The following is a 21,729-nucleotide window of genomic DNA, read 5'->3' on the forward strand; positions in this document are numbered from 1 at the left end:
GTTTTGGCCTTCTTGGAGATGATAGTTTAACCTCTTTTTAGGATTAATTCCGTTTTAGCTCCCAATTTGTGACCGACTCATTGTTTTGGCCTCCATAAGTGTATGGAAGATCGATTTCGCGCTCCCAATGGCCAAATTCTTTACGAAATTATTCTTGGGGGCCAAAATGGAATTATTTCTGAAAAAAAAAATTAAAGGCATAAAAGCCACATCATGTCTTTCTTTCTCCTCCACTTCACCTTATCTCTCCTCCATCTCACCACCTCCTCTCCACCTCACCTTTCTTCTACGACGAATGGTCGCCGGTCGGAATAAAAAATTCGGGCCGGCCACCTTTAAACTAAAAGAAAAAAAAAGGGAGAATTTGACATACACCCCACTATTATATGAATATTAGGACTACACCCCCACTTTTTCAAAACTTTTGATATACACCCCCATTTGGACGGAAACCGTCAACTCAGAGTTAAGTTGGGTGTGTGCGAAACACACGCGCCAACCATGACAATTTTACCCTTTTGTAGTTGTTGAAATATTTTGAGCGATTTTGACATACACCCCCACTATTATATGAATTTTTGGACTACACCCCAATTTTTTTGAAAAAAACAAAAATTTTCAATTTGCCCTCCAACGATCATCTTTTACCTTTTGTCTTATAAACTTATTTATCTTAGACAAGCTAAAAGGTCAAAGCGAAAGAACTATTTAAGATATCAAACTATAGAAAAGATGGGAGGAACTATTTGGGATATCAAGCGAAAGAACTTATTTATCTTATATGGGAGGAACTTATTTATCTTATTTGACATATAAGATAAATAAGTTCTTTCGCTTTGATCTTTTAGCTTGTCTAAGATAAATAAGTTTATAAGAAAAGAGGTAAAAGATGATCGTTGGAGGGCAAATTGAAAAATTTTGTTTTTTCAAAAAATGGGGGTGTGGTCCAAAAATTCATATAATAGTGGGGGTGTATGTCAAAATCGCTCAAAATATTTCAACAACTACAAAAGGGTAAAATCGTCATGGTTGGCGCGTGTGTTTCACACACATCCAACTTAACTCTGAGTTGACGGTTTCCGTCCAGGTGGGGGTGTATATCAAAAAATTTCAAAAAGTGGGGGTGTAGTCCTAATATTCATATAATAGTGGGGGTGTATGTCAAATTCTCTTTTTCCTTTCTCTCTCTCTTTCTCTTTCTCTTCTTCTTCCTTTCTCTATCCTTTCTCTCTCTAAAACCTCCGGCGAATGGGTTTCCTTCGCCTGAGGTCTACTTCAACAGACCTTCGAAGGTTACTCCGAAGGACTTGAGGGGAGACAGTGATGGCAGACAAGGAGCAGAATTCATACAGGCAAAGTTCAAAACACATTCTGAATTGTAACTACAAAGGATGCACCAACCCCTCATATGCAAGCTGCCCAACAACATAGGAATCTTCCTAGGCACGGCAGCCCAAATAAAGAGATTCACCGAGGAAGTATCATTAGATGAATGTACCTATATCGGCTTATCCTCCCACTGCTCCAAGTAAGTTCATCATATGTTCAAGTCATTCTGAAATAGGGCTTGAACCTCCTCAAATCATATATTGTACATGTGAATAGTTTTAATAGAATTTTAATGGATTCGTGCAGCTATAGTGACATGGTAGCTAAATGGACGGGGCCTTCCTAGTCTTTGCTAGCCTTTTGGGAAGTTGTAAGTTGTCATTGATATGAAGCTCATCCATTGATCAGTTTGAACATGCTTCAATAGCAGAGTGAGTTTGGACTCAAGTTTTCACAAGCACGCGGTGGAAATATACAATGAGTGCAGTGTTGCATGAAAAGCTGAAGCGCTACAAGAGCCCAACTGCTGACTTAAGGCAGACTCGTCTAACTTAAGATAACGGCAAGCTTAAGTTGCGCGAACCCTAATTCTTTTTTTTTTTCAACTAAAATCACAAAAAAAACCTAATGTATAAATACAAGATATTAACAAAATTTAAAGACTTCATTGGAGACTCAGTATATACAATTACTCATTGTTTGTATCACTTACAAGAGATATAAAAATCAAACAACCTGTACGCTTATTGGGTGAAAGGGATCCCAAAATTCAAGGAAGCCAAAAAGAACATTCCCACCCCTAGCTATGAAGTTTGGGTTTGTGTTTCCACAGAGTTCATCTTCTAATTGTTGTTGTTGTCTTTGGAGCTGGTGTGCTTGCAATTTGTGATTTAGAACACGTCTAGTTTTCATCATAATATTGAATTTAATTTGCATAATTTGTCTAGTTTCACGAGCATGTTTAGGAAGGTCTTTGTTTATGTTTGAAGTAGGAATGTGCTTCAAACATGCCCATGCCATACGGCCTATGTGTTCTTGGGTAATCAAGGAATCCCTAATCTCATGCACCATCTCAGAATAAGTGGTGGTGCCGTACCCTTAGATTATTCAATTCTTTTCTGTTTAGGAAGAAGGTCTTTATTTAGGGGGGGTAGTGGAGCGGGACTTTCACAGACTTTCATAGACAAAATGTCCCGTAGACATTTCAAGACATTTCGGATGAGTTATTATAGACAACATGTGTTCATAGACATTTTCAAGACATTGAGAGTTTGTAGACAAAATGTCTTTATAGACATTTCAAGACATTTGATCCATAGACAAAATGTCCTGGGGACATTTTAAGATCTTGAGTCCATTGACAAAATGTGTAATGCATATTATATTTGTGCTAATCAAAAATATATTTTTCGACTTTTGTAGACATCTGTGAATATTTGTGGACATTGATGGACATTTGGTAGACATTTATTATTTTAATATTATTATTATTATTTAATCACATGAAATAATATATTAATACTAACATTTCAAAAATATATTTTTCGACTTTCGTAAACATCTGTGAATATTTGTGGACATTGATGGACATTTGGTAGATATTTATTATTTTAATATTATTATTATTTTTTAATTACATGAAATAATATATTTATACTAACATTTCAAAAATATATTTTTCGACTTTCGTAGACATCTGTAAATATTGTGGACATTGATGGACATTTGGTAGACATTTACTATTTTAATATTATTATTATTGTTTAATCACATGAAATAATATGTTTATACTAACATTTCAAAAATATATTTTTCGACTTTCGTAGACATCTGTGAATATTTGTGGACATTGATGGACATTTGGTAGACATTTATTATTTTAATATTATTACTATTGTTTAATCACATGAAATAATATATTTATACTAACATTTCAAAAATATATTTTTCGACTTTCGTAGACATCTGTGAATATTTGTGGACATTGATGGACATTTGGTAGACATTTATTATTTTAATATTATTATTGTTGTTTGATCACATGATGGACTTCAAATGTCTCTTGTTTTTTGAAAGACATTTTGGCTTCCAAATTTGTCCCAAATCCTTCACAAATTCATCAAACTATGAAGTCCACCAAAGTCTGGGACATATTTTGTCTACAATCGAATGCCTCGGACTTTCATAGACTCTCAAATGTCTGGATTTGAATGCCTCAGACTTTCGTGGACTCTCAAATGTCTGGATTTGAATGCCTCAGACTTTCGCGGACTCTCAAGAGTCCGCGAAAATCTTGCTCCACTACCCCCCCCCCCCCCCCCCTTAGGTTTGAAGTAGGAATGTGCTTCAAACATGCCCGCTAAGTAATTTTTTTTAGAGGCCTTGGGCAAACGGCCCAAAATCATGGGAAGAATGAGGACCGGGCCCAAGGCAGTCCGGAATTATGGATCAGGTCCAAATTGTCAGCCCCTTGAAAGTGGAAAACTAAAAAACCTTCGATTTCATTGATATTACGGATCTGCCATTCAAAAAAAAGCGCGAAATTGACGAACTTTTTGGCCAAAGTCTGACGTCAAGTCAGGTTTCGAATGACTCCTCCGCCCCAACGTCACTTCGTCATTACCTCGAGCCCACGCCTTTCAGTTTTGGAAACCGCTCAATCTCTCTCTCTCCATTACTCCTGATTATTCCTCATTCTTCGTCCATTACCCAAAAGAAACCGCTCACTCTCTCTCTCTAAAAACCAGTTCAAAAACTCAAGCTGTTCTTCATTCCTTCGAAATCTGAAGCTGTTCTTCATTCCTTCGAACGACTCAAGTTGTTCAAACACTCAAGCTGTTCTTCATTCCTTCGAAATCAGTAAAAGAAAAACTCTGAAAGAAAAACTCTGAAGCTGTTCTTCATAAAAGGTAAGTTTTCTTTAACAAAAAGAAAAAGGATTTTTGAGGGAAAAACCCTAAATCTAAAGAAAAACCCTAAATCTGACGAAAAACCCTAAATATTCCTTCGAAATCTGTTACAAATTTAACTTGGATCCTTACTGTTTGCAGATGGTGAAGAAAATCACAAAAACAACCTCACCAAAAAAAATCGCTACAGAGCCAGCAACCACAAGGTCGAGATCCGTGAAACAAAATAAGATGAAAGAAAAACAACCAACCAGGAGTAGTCCGAGGGGGAAGACGAAGGTACAAAAGTCCACACTCTTTTTAATTTCATGTACACGATCCAGTGATCTAGAAACTTTTTAGTTTCCATGCACAATTTCGTTTTACTTTTTCACAAAGCTTTGAAATATTTTACTGTCCTTTGGTCGAAACAGTAACCATGGTGGATGAAGTCAGTGAATTGTCAAATCTGCAGGTAAATGGGGTGTGAAAACAGAGAAATTCAGATAAAGATTTGATGCATCTTACTTCATTTCTCTGTTTTCACACCCCATTAACCTGCAGATTTCACAAATCACTGACTTCATCCTACCTTTTTTAGTTTCATGTACATGATCCAGATGTCTAGAAACTTTTTAGTTCCCATGCACAAAGCTTTGGTCAAGATCACTGTCAGTTTTATAACGTCCGTTTTGTAGTTTACTCTTAATAGATAGTTTACTGTCAGTTTTATAGTTTACTCTAAGTTTATTTGTTCCAAAAAAGACAAAGCATACCTTACTGTACAGTAGACATTACATAATGCACTGTCAGTTTTATAGTTTACTGTAAACTGATATGTTTCAAAACAAGCAAAGCATGGCATACTGTACACTATACATTACATAATGCACTGAAAGTTTTATAATTTACTGTAAATTGATTTCTTCCAAAAAACACAAAGCATAGCATATGATAAACAATACATTACAGTAAGCAATGTCAGTTTTATAGTTTACTGACAATTGATTTCTTCCAACACTCACAAAGCATATGATACTGTACACCATACATTACATAATGCACTGTCAGTTTTATAGTTTACTGTCGGTTTTTAAATTTACTGTAAACTTTTTTGTTCCCGCAGGAAGCTGAACCAAAAATTGTGAAGAATACAAAAGGAAAGAGGAAAGCATCCCAAGAACCGGAGGGTCCTCAACGGAAACAAAAGAAGCCAACAAAACCTCAAGGAGAGGGAAGTGAACAGGGGGGAAAAGAGATGAAAAATCGACCCGACAAACTGAATAGCAAACTCTCAAAGGCATACAAGTGGTCCCTTCGTAAAATTTGGGACCAAATGAAGACCACTTATTTTAAGTTGAGTGACAGACAGAAGGAGTTGTTGGATGAGACTCCTTTCAAATACCTGTTGAGAGCCTTCAATGAAAACAAGCTCGATATGGCAAATCCAGTTCGACCCAACAAAGCTATCTTCGAAATCCTCAGCCTTTACAATACAAAGACTGAAAGATTCACACTTGCAGGCAAAGAGCTTCAACTGACAGCAGAGGATGTGGCCCTCATCCTGGGCTTGCCAATGGAGGGGGAAATGGAAGATGTGATACCCAAAACCAAGGTATTAAGGCAACCACAGATTGACTTCTGTATGAAATATTTCGGAGAAATACCTGGTTATGTGACATGTCACTCGGTATCCGAGGCTCTAAACAAAGCCGTAGACGATGTAGATGTGGATGATATGGACATTGTTAAGCTGGTAATCTTATCCCTATCTGCTAATCTACTCTTTGCTTCGAGTACTGGTTACTCCATTCCCCCGATCTTCCTCAACTGCTTGGAATCAATGGAAACAATAAAAAAAGTATCGTGGGCAAGAGCAGTGCACGCGTACATGATGGACAGGATCAGTTGGCACCCACACGATCCAATCAAAGCTTCTGGATGCCTAATTGTCCTTCCTGTAAGTATTATTTTCTTCACGACACTTGGTATATTCAGTGACATTTTATTGGTTATGTAATTGTTTTTATCTCTGAGTAGATCTGGTTCTGCGAGCATACTCTATGCTACGATAGAATAAGCAAGGTGAAGGATGAAGTGCCTCGATTGGTGAGATGGTCTCTGCAAGAAATTGATAAGACATTCGACGACAAACTTCAAAATCTTATTGAGGACCAGGTATCATCTAATAGTTGAAACATATAAACTGTAGTAACAAATTTACAGTCTGTGTTTTAATGTATCAACAGGTTTATAATGTGCTGTCAGTGTGGTAATTAAGCGTCAGTTTTCTAATGTCTTGTCAGTTGTCTAATTTTCAGTAAGTTGTGTTACTTTCTGATGTATTTTTTAAAATCTTGCAGGTATATGAAAGAAGAATCTGGCCAGAAAATGATGTTGAAAGTAGAATTTTGTCAGAAGGAGAAAATCCAAAGAGCTTAACCAATTTGTTGAAGAGAATAGAGAACCAAGAAAGAGAAATCTTTCTTTTGAGACAGGAGCTGGCAAAAGCATGCGAGGAAAGAGACTCAGCTTTAAAAGCTTATTCAGATGTGCTGCAATCACAAGATAGAATGGAAACAACAACATATGAAGGGGGTCCAAGTCGAGAACAGCTAGAACCTGAGGGGGAACAAACTGGGCAAGCAGAAAGGGAGGAAGAACGAGAAGAAAATGTAAGTGAGAGTGATGGGAGGGAAGAGCAGGATAAAGGACAGGAAAATCTAGAAGTGGAGAAGGAACAAGAAAGAAGTGCAACTGAAAGTGGTGAAACTGAAAAACAAGAAGAGGGTCAGGATAAAAGTGAGACAGGAAAGGATGAGGAGAGGAATAAAGAAGGAAGTGAAACTGAAAGTGAGAGTGGAGAAGAAGAAGAAGAGGAGATAGAGAAAAATGAGGGGAACCAGGAAGGTAAGAGTGATAGTGAAAGTGAAAGTAGTGAAGAAGAAGAGGCAGTGAGAGGAGTAGAGAAAAAAGAGGTTAATAAGGCAGGTGAAAGTCAGATAAGTGAGAGTGACAGTGAGAGTAGTGAAGAAGAAGAGACAGTGAGAGTAGTGGAGAAAAGTGAAAGTGAGAGTAGTGAAGAAGAAGAGACAGTGAGAGTAGTGGAGAAAAGTGAAATTACTAAGGCCGGAAAAAGTCAGATAAGTGAGAGTGACACCGACAGTGAGAGTAGTGAAGAAGAACAGATGCAGATAGATGAGGGTAAGAAGGAAAGTGACAGTGAGAGTAGTGAAGAAGAAGAGACAGTGAGAGTAGTGGAGAAAAAAGAGATTAATAAGGCAGGAAAAATTCAGAAAAGTGAGAGTCAGACAGACAGTGATAGTAGTGAAGAAGAACAGATGCAGATAGATGAGGGTAAGAAGGAAACTGAAATAAAAGGAAAAAATGGAGAAGAAAGTAGTGAAAGTGATGAAGACAAGACTGAAAGTGAAGAAGAAACAGTGAAAGACGGTGAAGCAGAAAACAGTGACAGTGAAACAGATGATGATGATGAATCGTCCGAGTCAGAGGATCATGCAAAGAAGCAAAAGCATGCCGGCAAAGGAAAAGGCAATCTCTAATTTCCGATTACAGTCAAACTCATTTCAATCAAAGTTAAATAGTACTAAAGAGTAGTTAAGGATAGGATGTTTCATGACATGTTTAGTGTTAGTGGTTATCGTATTAAAATGGCTTGAACAAAGGTACTTTATGACATATTAGGTGGTTCCCTTTTAGTCAAGGTTTTTATGAGCTTATGTTTACTTTAACAGAACTTTAATTCATGTTATTCTGCATATCGTTTAACTAAATGTTACTAAACGGGTACCGGGATTGAGAAAACTTATCGGGAACTTTGCCATGCATCCTCAGTTTTTTTTTTACCAGTAAATTTGAGGATAACAATGACATATATTAATTCCCGATTACATAAAAACAGAGAAATACAAAGAGGACGGAGAGGATGAGAGAGATGACCTTGGGGGCAGGGACGTTAATCTATCGAGCGACGATGACTCCTGGCTTCAGAGAATTCATAAAAGAGAGGAAACACTCAAACTACAACAAAAAGATCAATTGTTAAAAGGTAAGATTCGCATATTTTTGTTTCAAATAGATGAAGTTTATGTTATTATAGTGATTATAAAATATTTAACAAACCTAAGCTCTAACATTGTATTAAATAGATGTAGAAAGTGAAGAGAAGGGCAGTACAATCAGCAACAACCAACTTACGCCACCAAGCTTTGATCTGGGAATTGACTGCACACAAATAGTGGTTTGGACACCACCAGAAGAGGGGATCAGCAAACATAATACTTCCGATATTCTGCAGACACCACCTAATTCTGATTTTGCAGATATAATCAAAATGGGCAAAGAGTCAGTCCAGGAAGTGCTAAAGAAAACTGTTTCCCCTCCAAAGAGGGTGGCAAGCAAAGGAGAATCAGGGTCAAAGCCTCTTCAGAACTCTCTTATAAGAAGGGTGAAGCAAAACCCACGTGTGCGGAAAGCGACTTTCAAGGCAGATAAGGGAAAGGAAATTGTGGATGTGGAACCCATGAATTTGAACAAAGAAGACAAAGAGAGCTCAGGGAACTGGAAAATAGGTGGGCTTTGGCCTTATGTGCTTCAGAAAGAAAGACCTCTACTGCTAGAGTTCTGCCAGAAAGGCTGGAAAAAGTAAGTTTCTTGTAAATATTTTAATTTATTACACATTTGAATGTGTCACGTACATTATTGAATGTCTTGTAAATTTTGAAATGTACGGTACAGACTGGAGGTGTGGAAGAAAGATAATGAACACCGTCTAACTGGAAAAGAGTTAGATGATCTAATGATGTATAGGGAGTGCGACTCTCAAATCATCGATTGGTTTGCAGACCACCTCCACAGCAGGCCAGATAACAAAAGCAAAGAGATCATATTCTTGTCAGCCTTGATCTACGTAAGATTGCTTCGAACTTTTTGTATTGTGTTACTGTCAAATATTTCTTAAAATGTATTATTGGTAATTTGCAGACGTTGATCAACCAGAAACGGCACCCCGATACAATAACTGCAAATTTGCAGACCAGAATTAAGGAGCAGTTTATCAAAGGCCATACCTCAGTGTTGTGTGTTCCAATTAACACACCATACACCAATGATGCATACTATGGTTACCACTGGACGCTTCTGGTGTATAGGTTCCATGAAAATGATTGGATATACTATAATTCACTAATCAATGATCCACAGCTCGCTCAAACGTGCAACAAGAATGCAAGGGAGTTTGCAATAGTCCTTGCAGGTGTGTTAAATGAATTGAACTGCGGACGAAAACGACTGAAGAAAAAGATCCCATTTTTAAGGGAAGAAGAATGTCCACAGCAAGGGAAAGAGTAAGTCCCATTCACTTTCCATTTTATAATGTCCGTTTTGTAGTTTACTGTCAGTTATAGAGTTTACTATAATATGATTTGTTCCAAAACAGTCAAAGCATACCTTACTGTACACTAGACATTACAGAATGCACTGTCAATTTTATAGTTTACTGTAAATTGATTTGTTCCAAAACACACAAAGCATAACTTACTGTCCAGTAGACATTACATAATGCACTAGCAGTTTTATAACTTACCGTACTCTAGACATTGAGTTGTTCTCTTCTTTACTTCTTCTAATGGCTACAACTTGGTATAATGAAAAATTTGTTTTTATCCTGCAGACCGGACTGCGGTCTTTTCGTAATGCTGCATCTGGAAAGAATATTCATACACAGTCAAGACTTTCGCATGCCAGACAGTTGCACGCAGCCCGAACAATTTACCGACAGAGCTAGAAGAATGAGAACGGAGGTGACGTACAAAATTTTAAGGGAGTCACAAAAGGCTTGGAGTAAGATGATGTAAAAGGACAGCTGATAATTGTAAAAAATGTTGTACAAATGTTATTAACTACTGTTGTACTGAAAAATACTTCTGTTTTGTATTATGTTTTGTATTATGCCAGAGCGGATAACTAAGTTAAGGTTTTTAATTTCAAAAACTTCGACCAAAGGTATTTTAGTTAGATAATGTATTGTCAGTTTTATACTTTACTGTCAATGTTTCTGTTCAAATGCACATTCAACTTACATCACAGGTAGAAGGCATTACATAATCTACTGCCAGTTTACTAATGTACAGTCAGTTTTATAATGTACTCCCCGTTTGGTGGTGGACATCAAACTTTTTGAAGGGTAAAAACTTGTACAACTTAGACTCATTCATTATGTACAATTTCGACCAAAGGACACAAGATGTGAAAGGTACTGTATGTGCTTAGAAAATATCAAATGCACATACAACTTACATCACAGGTACAAGGCATTACATAATCTACTGCCAGTTTAATAATGTACAGTCAGTTTTATAATGTACTGCCGTTTGGTGGTGGACATCAAACTTTTTGAAGGGTAAAAACTTGTACAACTTAGACTCATTCATTATGTACAATTTCGACCAAAGGACACAAGATGTGAAAGGTACTCAATGCTTAGAAAATATCAAATGCACATACAACTTACATTACAGGTACAAGGCATTACATAATCTACTTCCAGTTTTACAATGTACAGTCAGTTTTACAATGTACTGCCCGTTTGGTGGTGGACATCAAACTTTTTGAAGGGTAAAAACTTGTACAACTTAGACTCATTCATTATGTACAATTTCGACCAAAGGACACAAGATGTGAAAGGTACTCAATGCTTAGAAAATATCAAATGCACATACAACTTACATTACAGGTACAAGGCATTACATAATCTACTTCCAGTTTTACAATGTAAAGTCAGTTTTACAATGTACTGCCCGTTTGGTGGTGGACATCAAACTTTTTGAAATGTATTCTACATACAACAGTAGACAACAAAAAGAAACTTACATTTCAAAAGGAAGTGCTAACAAAATACTGGACACTTGAAGAAGTGCTAAACAAAATCATCCACATGAGTGCTAACCCATCACTATATTGGTTCGTTACAAGATGCACGATTATGGGTCGTCAGTTGATTACATCTGCCACACACCCTCTGTCTTTTGGGAAAATACCCGGCACTTTCAATTCGAGTGGTACGAGGTCTACCCGGACGTCGCTTTGTGAGAGGAGGAAGAATCATCGTGTCTGGGTCATATGATTTAGGCTCATCAAACGTAGGTACAGGCTTAACGGGATGACTGTACGTCTTACAATAGGCTTCGGTAGTGAAATTGGAATCAAAAAATGAAGAGGCATCGCCACCGTTCATTTTTATACACAGAATCGCATGCTCGCATGGTATGCCTTCTACTTGCCACTTGCGACAAGTGCAGGTCCGTAGCGCCAAATCAACTGAATGGGAGGGCATAGACAATACCTCGTATTGAGCTTCACCGGACTGGACGCACGTCCAACTACAAGCCACTTTGTAACGCAGTTGCATTTCTTTATCTACCTTCGGGCATAAGAAAGTAGACCAACTAGATGACTCCACTCGCCTCTCGTTCATCATATTCATGATCTTCATTCGCAGCATATCGAGCATGACTGTTACTGGCATAACTCTCTCGTCTCGGATCCATGAATTGAAGGACTCAGACAAGGAAGAGCAAATTAAACCGTACCTTTTCCCTGGAAAGAAGGCATCTGCCCAATGAACAGGGTCGACTGAGTTCAAAAAAGCTTCAGCTCCAGCCCCACCCATTACACAAATCTCCCCAGTGTATTTGCTAAAGTCCGAGGCAGTAAGTGCACGAGCCGCTTTGAACATCAATGACTGAAAATAATCTGACTTCTTGGCACCATTTCTAACTCGTAAATTCAAGTTGTTCCGCAAATGCCACACGCAGTAGGAGTGGTTGGCCGATGGGAATACATTCCGAACACCATTTAATATACCGTTATGCCTATCAGACATAAAAGTAAGTGATTCACCAATATCTATACACTTCTTCAAGTTCCCAAAAAACCAGAGCCAGTTGTGATCGTTTTCTACATCAACAACAGCATAGGCAAGAATGAAAAAACCTGCGTACAACACAATGATTGAGTATATACATTACTGTTTCTTGTAAATGTAAGCATGTCTCGGGAACTAACTAATGAACAGACAACTATATGGTTTTCGGACAATTACACAATGTACAGGGACAGTTTCAAGAGAAATAGAATAATTACCGTCGTTTCCATTCTTCGCAACTGCAGCAAGAATACATCCATTATACTTTGTTTTAGCAAACGTACCATCAACAAATATCAGAGGTCTACAATGCTTGTAACCTTCTATGCATGCTCCAAGAGCAATGAAAATTCTTACAAAACGATGCGACTCTTCATCAACTTCCAGATCGATATGACTGTTAGGATTAGATCGTGACAGAGCATCAACATACCAGGAGAGTTTTGCATAGGAATCAGCTTCATCACCAAATCCTATACAAATTGCCGCATTTCGAGCATGATATGAGTAGTAGTAACTCAGTTTAATACCATAATCTTTTTTGAAGGAACTAACAATATCCTTCGTGCTCTTGGTAGGGTTTTCTCTAATGTCTTCTGCAATCAATAAACTAACAGCTTCAGTCGATAGTCGAGGTTTCCGTACACCAGTGATGAAGTCTTCACAGGTGTGAACGGGGTTGTAGGCTTTCAGGATAAACATAGATCTCGACTTAAGAGGAGCAACCGCGTGTATTTTCCACTTGCACTTTGTACTTTTGCAAACACAGGTGACACGATCGCGGTCATTCTTCACAAACACATAATTGTAACCGTGTTTGATTGAGTATCGACTGAGAGCCTGGCGAAATGCAATCACACCGCCAGGAAATTCTTGACCCTCATGGGTGAATACTTCAGGCCAACTCTCAGACCGGAGAGGTTCTCTTCTGACAAGAGCAGTGGAACCATCACCATGGTTAGAAGGCGGGGGTAAGAAGAAATCACTGGGCGACCTACAAAAATACACAAAGTTTAAAACCAGGAACGGAAAAACTAACCTTACATTTAATTGGGAACCAGACTTTTTACAACTCCCAGTCAAAAAAAGGTATAACACACCAAGTACCGTACCGATTCAACTCTTGTGGAATCATTGAAGTGTATGATCGAGGCACAATTGAAGAATTAGGCATGACAAAACCACATTCCAACCTGCATAAGTTAACGAAATATATAGATATATAGGAAAAGGGAACTGAATAATGTACCGTCAACTATCAAACGACAAGGAAACAGGCGAACGGATCAGGAACTTAAATTTGTACAAAATACTTGACCAATATAATTGAAAATATAAGGAATGAAAATGTACCGATTCATTGCTTCTGTACTCATTGAGGGTGATGATCTTGACAAATTTGAAGCATTCGAAGGGAAGAATTCAAGTTCAAACCTGAATAATTACAGGAATAAGGTGAAGAGGTGAAGGAACATGTACAGAGGTGAAGGACACATGTACAGAAAACTGACCAAGTACAACACACCTTGTATAACTACGTGGGAACTACAACATGTACAACCAACTATAAAGCACAACTGGAATTACATACTGACTAATAAATATACCTATTCATTAAGGGTGGTGATCTTGAAGTACTTGATGGGTAGGGACTGCAGAATTCACGATCTGCTTCACGAATGGAATCTTCATTTGACTGGGACGCCATTTCTTCTCTGCTCATTCTGCATAAGAGAAGGTCGGGAACTTTAGAATGTTCTGTAAACTATCAAACCACGAGGGAACTAAATAACGGACAAGGAACGTAATAATGTACACTACAGTTGAACAATAAAAACGAAAGTATAAGGAATGAAAATATACCGATTCATTATGGGTGGTGATCTTGAGATACTTGATGGGTGGAGACTGAAGAATTGACGTTCTGGTTCACGAATGGACTCTTCATTACACTGGGACGACATTTCTTCTCTGTTCATTCTGCACAAGAGAATGTCGGGAACTTTAGAATGTTCCGTAAACTATCCAAAGACGAGGGAACGGGCTAACGGATAAGAAACGTAAAAATGTACGGTATAGTTGAACAATAAAAACGAAAGTATAAGGAATGAAAATATACCGATTCATTAAGGGTGGTGATCTTGAGATACTTGATGGGTGGAGACTGAAGAATTGACGTTCTGGTTCACGAATGGACTCTTCATTTGACTGGGACGACATTTCTTCTCTGTTCATTCTGCATAAGAGAAAGTCGGGAACTTTAGAATGTTCTGTAAACTATCCAACGAAGAAAAAACGGGTTAACGGATAAGGAACGGGAAAATGTACGGTATAGTTGAACAATAAAAACGAAAGTATAAGGAATGAAAATATACCGATTCAAAGTTGACGTGTTAAGATTAGAGATATGCAATCCGACCTGCAAAAGTTAACTAAACGAAAGTACAGACATATTGCAAAACGGGAACTGAACAATGTACGGTAAACTTGGCCACTGTATATAAACATGTACAGAAAACTGACCAAGAACAAACACTATATAACTAAGTAGAAACTAAAAAATGTACAATCAACTATAAAACAAAAAGGAAACTGTATACTGACTAGTAAATATACAAATTCATTAAGGGTGGTGTCTTGAAGTACTTGATTGGTGGGCAATGAACTAGTGTTACAGTAAATCATTAGTTTCGAAGGAGTTGTTCAAAGGATCCTAATATTCATCATTTTGGTGACCTTCTGTTGGAAGTACATCCATCAACTTGAAATTACTTCATTCAATGCAAGTAGATGAGTTTAAATGTTTTTGTTCTTGTTTAAGGAGTATTCAGGGCATAAACATGAAAGGGACAGTCAAGCAAAACAAATATGAATGAAATGTAGTGTCTAACTGTTTGTCTTTAAAGAGCAGTGGACCAAAAGAAACATTAAATGATAACATTGAAGGCTAAAAGATGAGATTTAAGAACATTAAAATGATAACATTAAATGATACCATTCAAGGCTAGAAGATGAGTTTAAATGCTTTTGTTTTTGTTTTTGTTTTTGTTTTTATTTTTGTTTTTGTTTGGGTCTAAGGAGTATTCATGGCAGAAGATGAGTGAGGCAAAACACTAGAGTTCCCTTCAAGCCAGGAAGATGATGAACATTAAAATCACTAACCTGATGTGGAAGAACAGTAACAGTTGGTCTTTCAAAAGATGATGAGCTTCTGTCTATAAATAGAGCTAGAAACAGTTGATAGATTTTGAGCGGGACAGAAAATTTCAACCCAAAAATTTGGATGAAAAAATGGCGCCATTACAGGAGAGAGAACAGAGGATAGAGAGAGAAAGAAGAAAATAAAGGAGAGATTTGGGCGGGGAGATAAGGGAAGGAAATCAGATTAGAGAGGGAAGGAAATAAAATTGGAGATATTTTCTCCTCATTTAATGCTCCGGATTTGACAATTTCGGCTCATTAATTGCCATGTCAATCGCCCATTAAGGCAGGTAAGGGAGAACCAGGCAGGGCAAAACGGGAAGGGAATAACCCTTAGAAACAGGAATTGTCAGATGGATCTGACATTTTGGACCTCTCCCGCAATTCGGACATGGGCTGGGGCGGAAGCTAATTTACCGGGCTAATTTTGGTCCTCTCCCTCAAAAATCCTTTTTTTTATTCAACTTCTTTTTTTCCAGTTTGGTGATGCAGGGCTAAACTTTATGTCCCATCACTTGTTTTAGATTATTCAATTCTTTTCTGTTTTCCTTTCCAATTTGAGCGGTCGATCATAGATGTCAATCTAATTGGGTCGTCATTACTTGCAGTTCAAAGTCACTAGAAAAAGTGAAGTCTTAAAAAGATATAAACATCAACTTGTCAACTAAATTTTTTATCGTTTTCATACTTACTAATAAGCTATCTTGACTGTGTGTTATGGAAAAATCATGGAGATTCATAATTTAGAGTTTATGGTGCGTTTGGTTGCAGGATTCATGAATCCACGGATTCATGAGTCCTTGGGATTCATGATTTCACGGATTCATGAATCCAAATGGTTTCTTTTGGTTTGTTTGGTAACCAATAAGAATTCTAAGATTCTTGATTTAAAATCCTTTGGTTTGTTTGTCTATTATATTTGGATTCTTACAAAATAAGATTCTAATTAAAATAATATCATTCAAATTCATGAATAATATCCAAAAACAAAATCTCATCCAAATATTGTCTCTGAGTAACTGAAATTTCATGAAAACTATTTTTTCCGGTAACTGAAATTTTATGAAACCTATTTTTTTCACGAAAATTTCAAAAATAGTTATTTCTTTCTACGAAATAATTATTTTAAAAATATTATTTTTTTCAAAATCATTATTTTTTTCCAAATCATTATTTTTTTCAAAAATTATTATTATTTTCAAAAAATAGTTATTCCTTCTACAAAATAATTATTTTTCAAAAATCAATATTCTTCAAAAATAATGATTTTTGAAAAAAAAAATAGTGATTTTTGAAAAAATAATGATTTTTGAAAAATTATTAATATTTAAAAAACTACTGATTTTTTTAAAAAATAATGATTTTTGAAAAAAAATGATTTTTGAAAAATATAATGAATTTTTTTAGAAAATAATGTTTTTTTAAAAAATAATGATTTTTAAAAGAAATATAATAATTTTAAAAAAAAAATAGTGATTTTTTAAGAAAATAATGATTTTTTAAGAAAATAATGCTTTTTAAGAAAAATAATGATTTTTGAAAAAAAAAAAATTTTGAAAAAAATAATGATTTTTGAAAAAATTAATATTTTTTAAAAAAATAATGATTTTTGAAAAAATAATTATTTTTTTAAAAGGAAATAAATTTTTATTGATTTTAAGTTTGAAATTTAGGTTTATTAATCCAAAATCCTAGCAAATTCTAAGGGGTAGGGTGGGATTTTGGTCCAATACAAATTTTGGAATTAAGAGTCCTATGATTCTTGGTAGTCAAACAGACCAAGGATTCATGATTCCTACCAAATCCCACTTTTGATAGGAATCCTAGTTAGGAATCCTGCAACCAAACGCACCATTAATGTAATTCTTCTATACCTATTTGGGTGGTTTCTATATAAGAATTGTATTTCTAGTTATCTCATAAGACAACCTTATGATACAATTCTCTACTTAGAAGAAAGTATAGTTTTTTTTTCTTGTTTTCATGGGATCATTACACTTATCATGAATTTATCGACACGAATTTAGTGGGTATAAAATTATATATGCTTGTTATAGACAGAACCTGTCACTTAACTTGGAGTTACATGATTAAATGGGACTCTGGAATCAGCATTTGGTATCTTTTGCTCACAATCATCTGTTTTTTGTTGCTTAATCTTCAGGTAAATATCAAACACTTTGATATAAAGTTTCGATATTTAAATGGGTCATTCGGTTCATTCCACCGACAATGAACATGACACTAACGAGACAGAAATGCCAAACATGTCGTTTCAAAGGCATGTCGGAAACGAACAATATGTTCATAAGGTGGGAGTACCGCCGAAGCAAAATTTATGGAAGCAATTAACAAATACAATCAAGGAAACATTTTTCTCGGATGATCCTTTTCGCCCTTTCAAGGATCAAACAAAATCAAGAAAGTTCGTACTCGGAATTCAAGCCATCTTTCCAATTCTTGAGTGGGGAAGACACTACAATTTTTCTAAATTTAAAGGAGATTTGATTGCTGGACTCACCATTGCAAGTCTTTGTATACCACAAGTAAGTACCACTTCGAAAGTGAAAAATAAATATGAAGTTGGGTACTAAGTTTCTTTGATCATCACAATTCTCTAAACTTTTCTCTTTCATCTAAAACAGGACATCGGTTATGCCAAGCTTGCAAATTTGGATCCACAGTTTGGGTTATGTAAGTTTCTATCATTCATCAACATCTTGCATTCACTAATTAAAAATATATTTATAGTATTCTAATCGCTTATGTTGTTCGAGTAATGTTACAGACTCTAGTTTTGTTCCACCATTGATATATGCCTTCATGGGAAGTTCAAGAGATATTGCCATTGGACCAGTAGCCGTTGTATCTCTCTTGTTGGGAACTCTACTTCGTAACGAGATTGATCCTGAAAAACATAAATTAGAGTACCAAAGACTAGCATTTACGGCTACATTTTTTGCGGGGATTACTCAATTGTCACTTGGGTTTCTTAGGTAATTGAGCTTTACAGATCATATCTTCTGGTTTATGGTTCCAGGTTTGTTGTGTCGATTTTATCTGAATCTTGGTTGGTTTTGGTTTTAGACTAGGCTTCTTGATTGATTTCTTATCACATGCCGCAATTGTTGGGTTTATGGCTGGTGCTGCAGTCACAATCGCCCTTCAACAACTTAAAGGATTACTTGGTATCGACAAGTTCACCAAAAAGAGCGATATTGTTTCTGTTATGCACTCAGTTTGGGGTTGGGTACATCATGGGGTAAGCATATTAATTTCATAAACATCTAAATCTGACTCATCTGAATCTGTTAACTCTCTTCGCTTTGAAGATAATAGTAGTCTAGTGTAAAACCGAGTCAGCTATCCCTCAACTCAGACTAAAGTAAGTTTAGAATGCTTCCGAACTCTCAACTGTCTTTGATTTTGCAGTGGAACTGGCATACTGTACTGATAGGTTTGTCGTTCTTGGTGTTCTTGATCTTGGCAAAGTACATAGTAAGTCTCATTTGTTCTCAACTCTCTTCAACTTTGATGAATTCAATATCTTGATTTTGATGTATATCTTGGAAACAGGGGAAGAAAAACAAGAAACTCTTTTGGGTGCCTGCAATTGCTCCTTTGATCTCTGTTATCGTCTCTACCTTTTTTGTATATATCACTCGTGCCGATAAGGAAGGTGTTCAAATTGTAAGTGAATCTTTTCTAGAACACTTGTTGGAAATCGAAGAGAAAAACCAGGATAATTAATGAAAATTTTATTATATCAAGGTCAAACATATAGAGAAAGGTATGAATCCTTCATCAGTGAGACTAATTTACTTCAGTGGTGAATATCTAACTGTGGGTATTAGGGTCGGAGTCGTGGCTGGTATGATCGCTTTAACGGTAAGCTAATTCTGCATTCAGTTTTCATAATACATAATGAAGAGGTTGTTTCTTTAGTCTAATCATTTTTTGTTTGAGTTCATTAGGAAGCTGTAGCTATCGGACGAACATTTGCAGCCATGAAAGATTATCAACTAGATGGAAACAAAGAAATGGTGGCATTAGGAACAATGAATGTTGTTGGTTCAATGACATCTTGTTATGTTGCTACTGGTAAGAACACTACCACATTATGTAGCTTGGGCTCAGGACTCGGGTCTGGCTCCTCGTCCAGGCCTGAGCCTAACGATAGAGTCACTTAACTAAAAACTCGTCGCTTTTATTTCAGGTTCCTTCTCTCGCTCTGCCGTGAATTTCATGTCCGGCTGCCAAACTGCTATGTCCAACATTGTTATGTCTTGTGTTGTTGTTCTAACTCTGTTAGTTCTAACACCCCTCTTTAAGTATACACCAAATGCCATTTTGTCTTCTATAATTATCTCGGCCGTCATTGGTCTAATCGACTTCGAGGCAGCAATTCTTATTTGGAAGATCGATAAATTTGATTTTGTTGCTTGCTTGGGAGCTTTTTTCGGTGTGGTTTTCGCTTCTGTTGAGATAGGGCTTTTAATAGCGGTAAGCATCGCTATTACAATAATCTCAAATTCTTTTTCTAATCTGACCCAAAGAAGTTATATCACAAAGACCAAACTATTGGAAAGAACAGGTCTCGATATCATTCGCTAAACTCCTCCTACAAGTAACAAGACCAAGAACCGCAGTACTCGGGAAAATCCCGAGAACGACAGTTTACAGGAACATAGAGCAATATCCGGAGGCGACAAAGGTCCCAGGCGTTTTGATCGTGAGGGTAGACTCAGCAATTTATTTTTCGAACTCCAACTATATTAGGGAAAGGTAGTGTTTCTAGAATCCTTGTAACTCTATTTCCATCTCAAATCGATTTGGTTGATCTCTTGAAGCTTATGATTTAATAGAAGGGATAGCATTTAAAGAAACTTTTGTTGCAGGATCTTGAGGTGGTTGACTGATGAACAAGAACTTATAAAAGCAAAAGATCTTCCAAGAATTGAGTTCTTAATCGTTGAAATGTCGCGTAAGTAACCCAACTTAGTTCGATGTTCGTTTATATGTTTAAGATGTTTTGTTCTTGTTAGATATGATTCGTACCGACTATTTATGCTTGTTGTAGCTGTTACTGACATCGATACTAGTGGCATTCAAGCACTCGAGGATTTGTTTAAAAGCTTAAGAAAGCGAGACATTGAGGTACGTTCACTATTAACCATCGAAATAATATCATTTTTTAGGCGGGTTGTACTAGACACAAGTTGCCCATCTGTTTAAACAAATTTTTCATATCTCATGTCCGGCAAATATTTATAGATGATAATACTTTTCCACAGCTTGTTCTAGCAAATCCCGGACCGGAAGTGATTGGCAAGCTTCACACATCAAATTTAGTTGACATGATTGGTCAAGACAAGATATTTCTTACAGTAGGAGAGGCTGTTCTAACCTGCAATCCAAATACACTCGATGACTTCTAAGAGATTCAAAGTGTTTTCACCATCTTCATCTTCTCCACGGCTCTAACATGTCCGAAAGAACACAACTTGAAGAGAGATGGAATCACAGTTTAATGAAGTTCTTATACATAATTCAATAAATGAGTAAGTAGGTAAGTTGTGGGGTGTAATGCTGCAGAAATTATTAGGTATTCTTTCTCTTTTGTTGTATCACTATTGTATGTAAATTTTGATCTTCTCAAAAAGATGTCAATATGTTGTTGTTGAGATAGTGTAATCTCTCGTAAAGTTTGGCTTTTATTGTCATCTTATAACAAGCTAGTAGCATTCGGAAGTTTGGTTTACATTGTCATCTTATAACAAGCTAGTGGCATTCGGTTCATAAGGACATGATGTATCTGATATCTCCACCTTTTACTGTTTTACTAGATAAAAAGTCGCATTTCACCATTTTTGCTCCTTAAGCCTCATCTGCTTTTTGAGATAGGAAGATGTTCGTTCTCTCTCTCTCTCTCTATGGTGCAAGAAGTTTTAGAAGTATTCTTCAAGAGAAAAACAATTTATATGGAGTGATGCTGTAAAAGAGAGAGTGGGATATAGAGAGGAACTGTGAGAGAGATGGAGATATAGATTGTGTGTGAGTGAGAGAGAGAGAGATAGACAGTGAGAAAGGGGGACAGTGAGTGAGAGAGATAGACAGTGTGGGAGAGAAAGCGAGAGAGGTGGACTGTGAGAGGGCGAGAGAGCTAGAGAGAGTGAGAAAGAGGAAGAGAGAGAACAACATGAAAGAGAGGGGGAGAAGTTAGAGAGGAGGAAGAAAAAAAGAACAGAAAATGGTGGTGGTGATGGTGGTCGGAGATGCTGGTCGGAATCGAAGAAGAAGTTTGTTTCTCTGGAAAATCTTCTCGTCGGCCCATATACTGCATAGTCCCATCTTCCAGCAACCCGG

At 36.7% G+C, this 21,729-nt stretch overlaps 3 protein-coding genes across 5 annotated transcripts; 1 reads left to right on the forward strand and 2 right to left on the reverse strand.

The window, feature by feature from the left end:
- The first annotated feature begins 1,209 nt into the window (after positions 1–1,209).
- LOC147569543 (sulfate transporter 1.3-like) lies at positions 1,210–21,182 on the forward strand. 3 transcript variants are annotated; one of them, XM_086656024.1, is made up of 14 exons: positions 1,210–1,528; positions 17,528–17,909; positions 18,009–18,057; positions 18,152–18,359; positions 18,451–18,625; positions 18,796–18,861; positions 18,940–19,053; positions 19,135–19,251; positions 19,338–19,464; positions 19,580–19,866; positions 19,958–20,148; positions 20,262–20,347; positions 20,444–20,520; positions 20,658–21,182. In XM_086656024.1, exons 2-14 carry the CDS (start codon positions 17,568–17,570, stop codon positions 20,799–20,801), a joined length of 1,983 nt encoding a protein of 660 aa, XP_086512150.1. In that variant the 5' UTR covers positions 1,210–1,528; positions 17,528–17,567; the 3' UTR covers positions 20,802–21,182. The 3 variants fall into 3 exon arrangements, with proteins under 3 accessions (XP_086512150.1, XP_086512148.1, XP_086512149.1); XM_086656022.1 differs by lacking the exon at positions 1,210–1,528 and adding an exon at positions 1,996–2,145; XM_086656023.1 differs by lacking the exon at positions 1,210–1,528 and adding an exon at positions 16,033–16,118.
- On the reverse strand, positions 11,191–11,907 carry LOC147569544 (uncharacterized). Its single transcript, XM_086663002.1, has one exon. It carries the CDS (start codon positions 11,905–11,907, stop codon positions 11,191–11,193), a length of 717 nt encoding a protein of 238 aa, XP_086519128.1.
- LOC147569545 (uncharacterized) lies at positions 12,681–14,589 on the reverse strand. Its single transcript, XM_086663015.1, has 7 exons — positions 14,538–14,589; positions 14,282–14,398; positions 13,770–13,886; positions 13,516–13,596; positions 13,275–13,355; positions 12,928–13,156; positions 12,681–12,758 (listed from the first exon to the last, which is right to left on the reverse strand). Exons 2-7 carry the CDS (start codon positions 14,395–14,397, stop codon positions 12,681–12,683), a joined length of 702 nt encoding a protein of 233 aa, XP_086519141.1. The 5' UTR covers position 14,398; positions 14,538–14,589.
- Positions 21,183–21,729: the final 547 nt, after the last annotated feature.

The sequence above is a fragment of the Eschscholzia californica genome, unplaced genomic scaffold (genome assembly GCF_041429995.1).
Source record: "Eschscholzia californica isolate CP2 unplaced genomic scaffold, dmEscCali1.0.p SCAF_1, whole genome shotgun sequence".
NCBI lineage: Eukaryota > Viridiplantae > Streptophyta > Magnoliopsida > Ranunculales > Papaveraceae > Eschscholzia > Eschscholzia californica.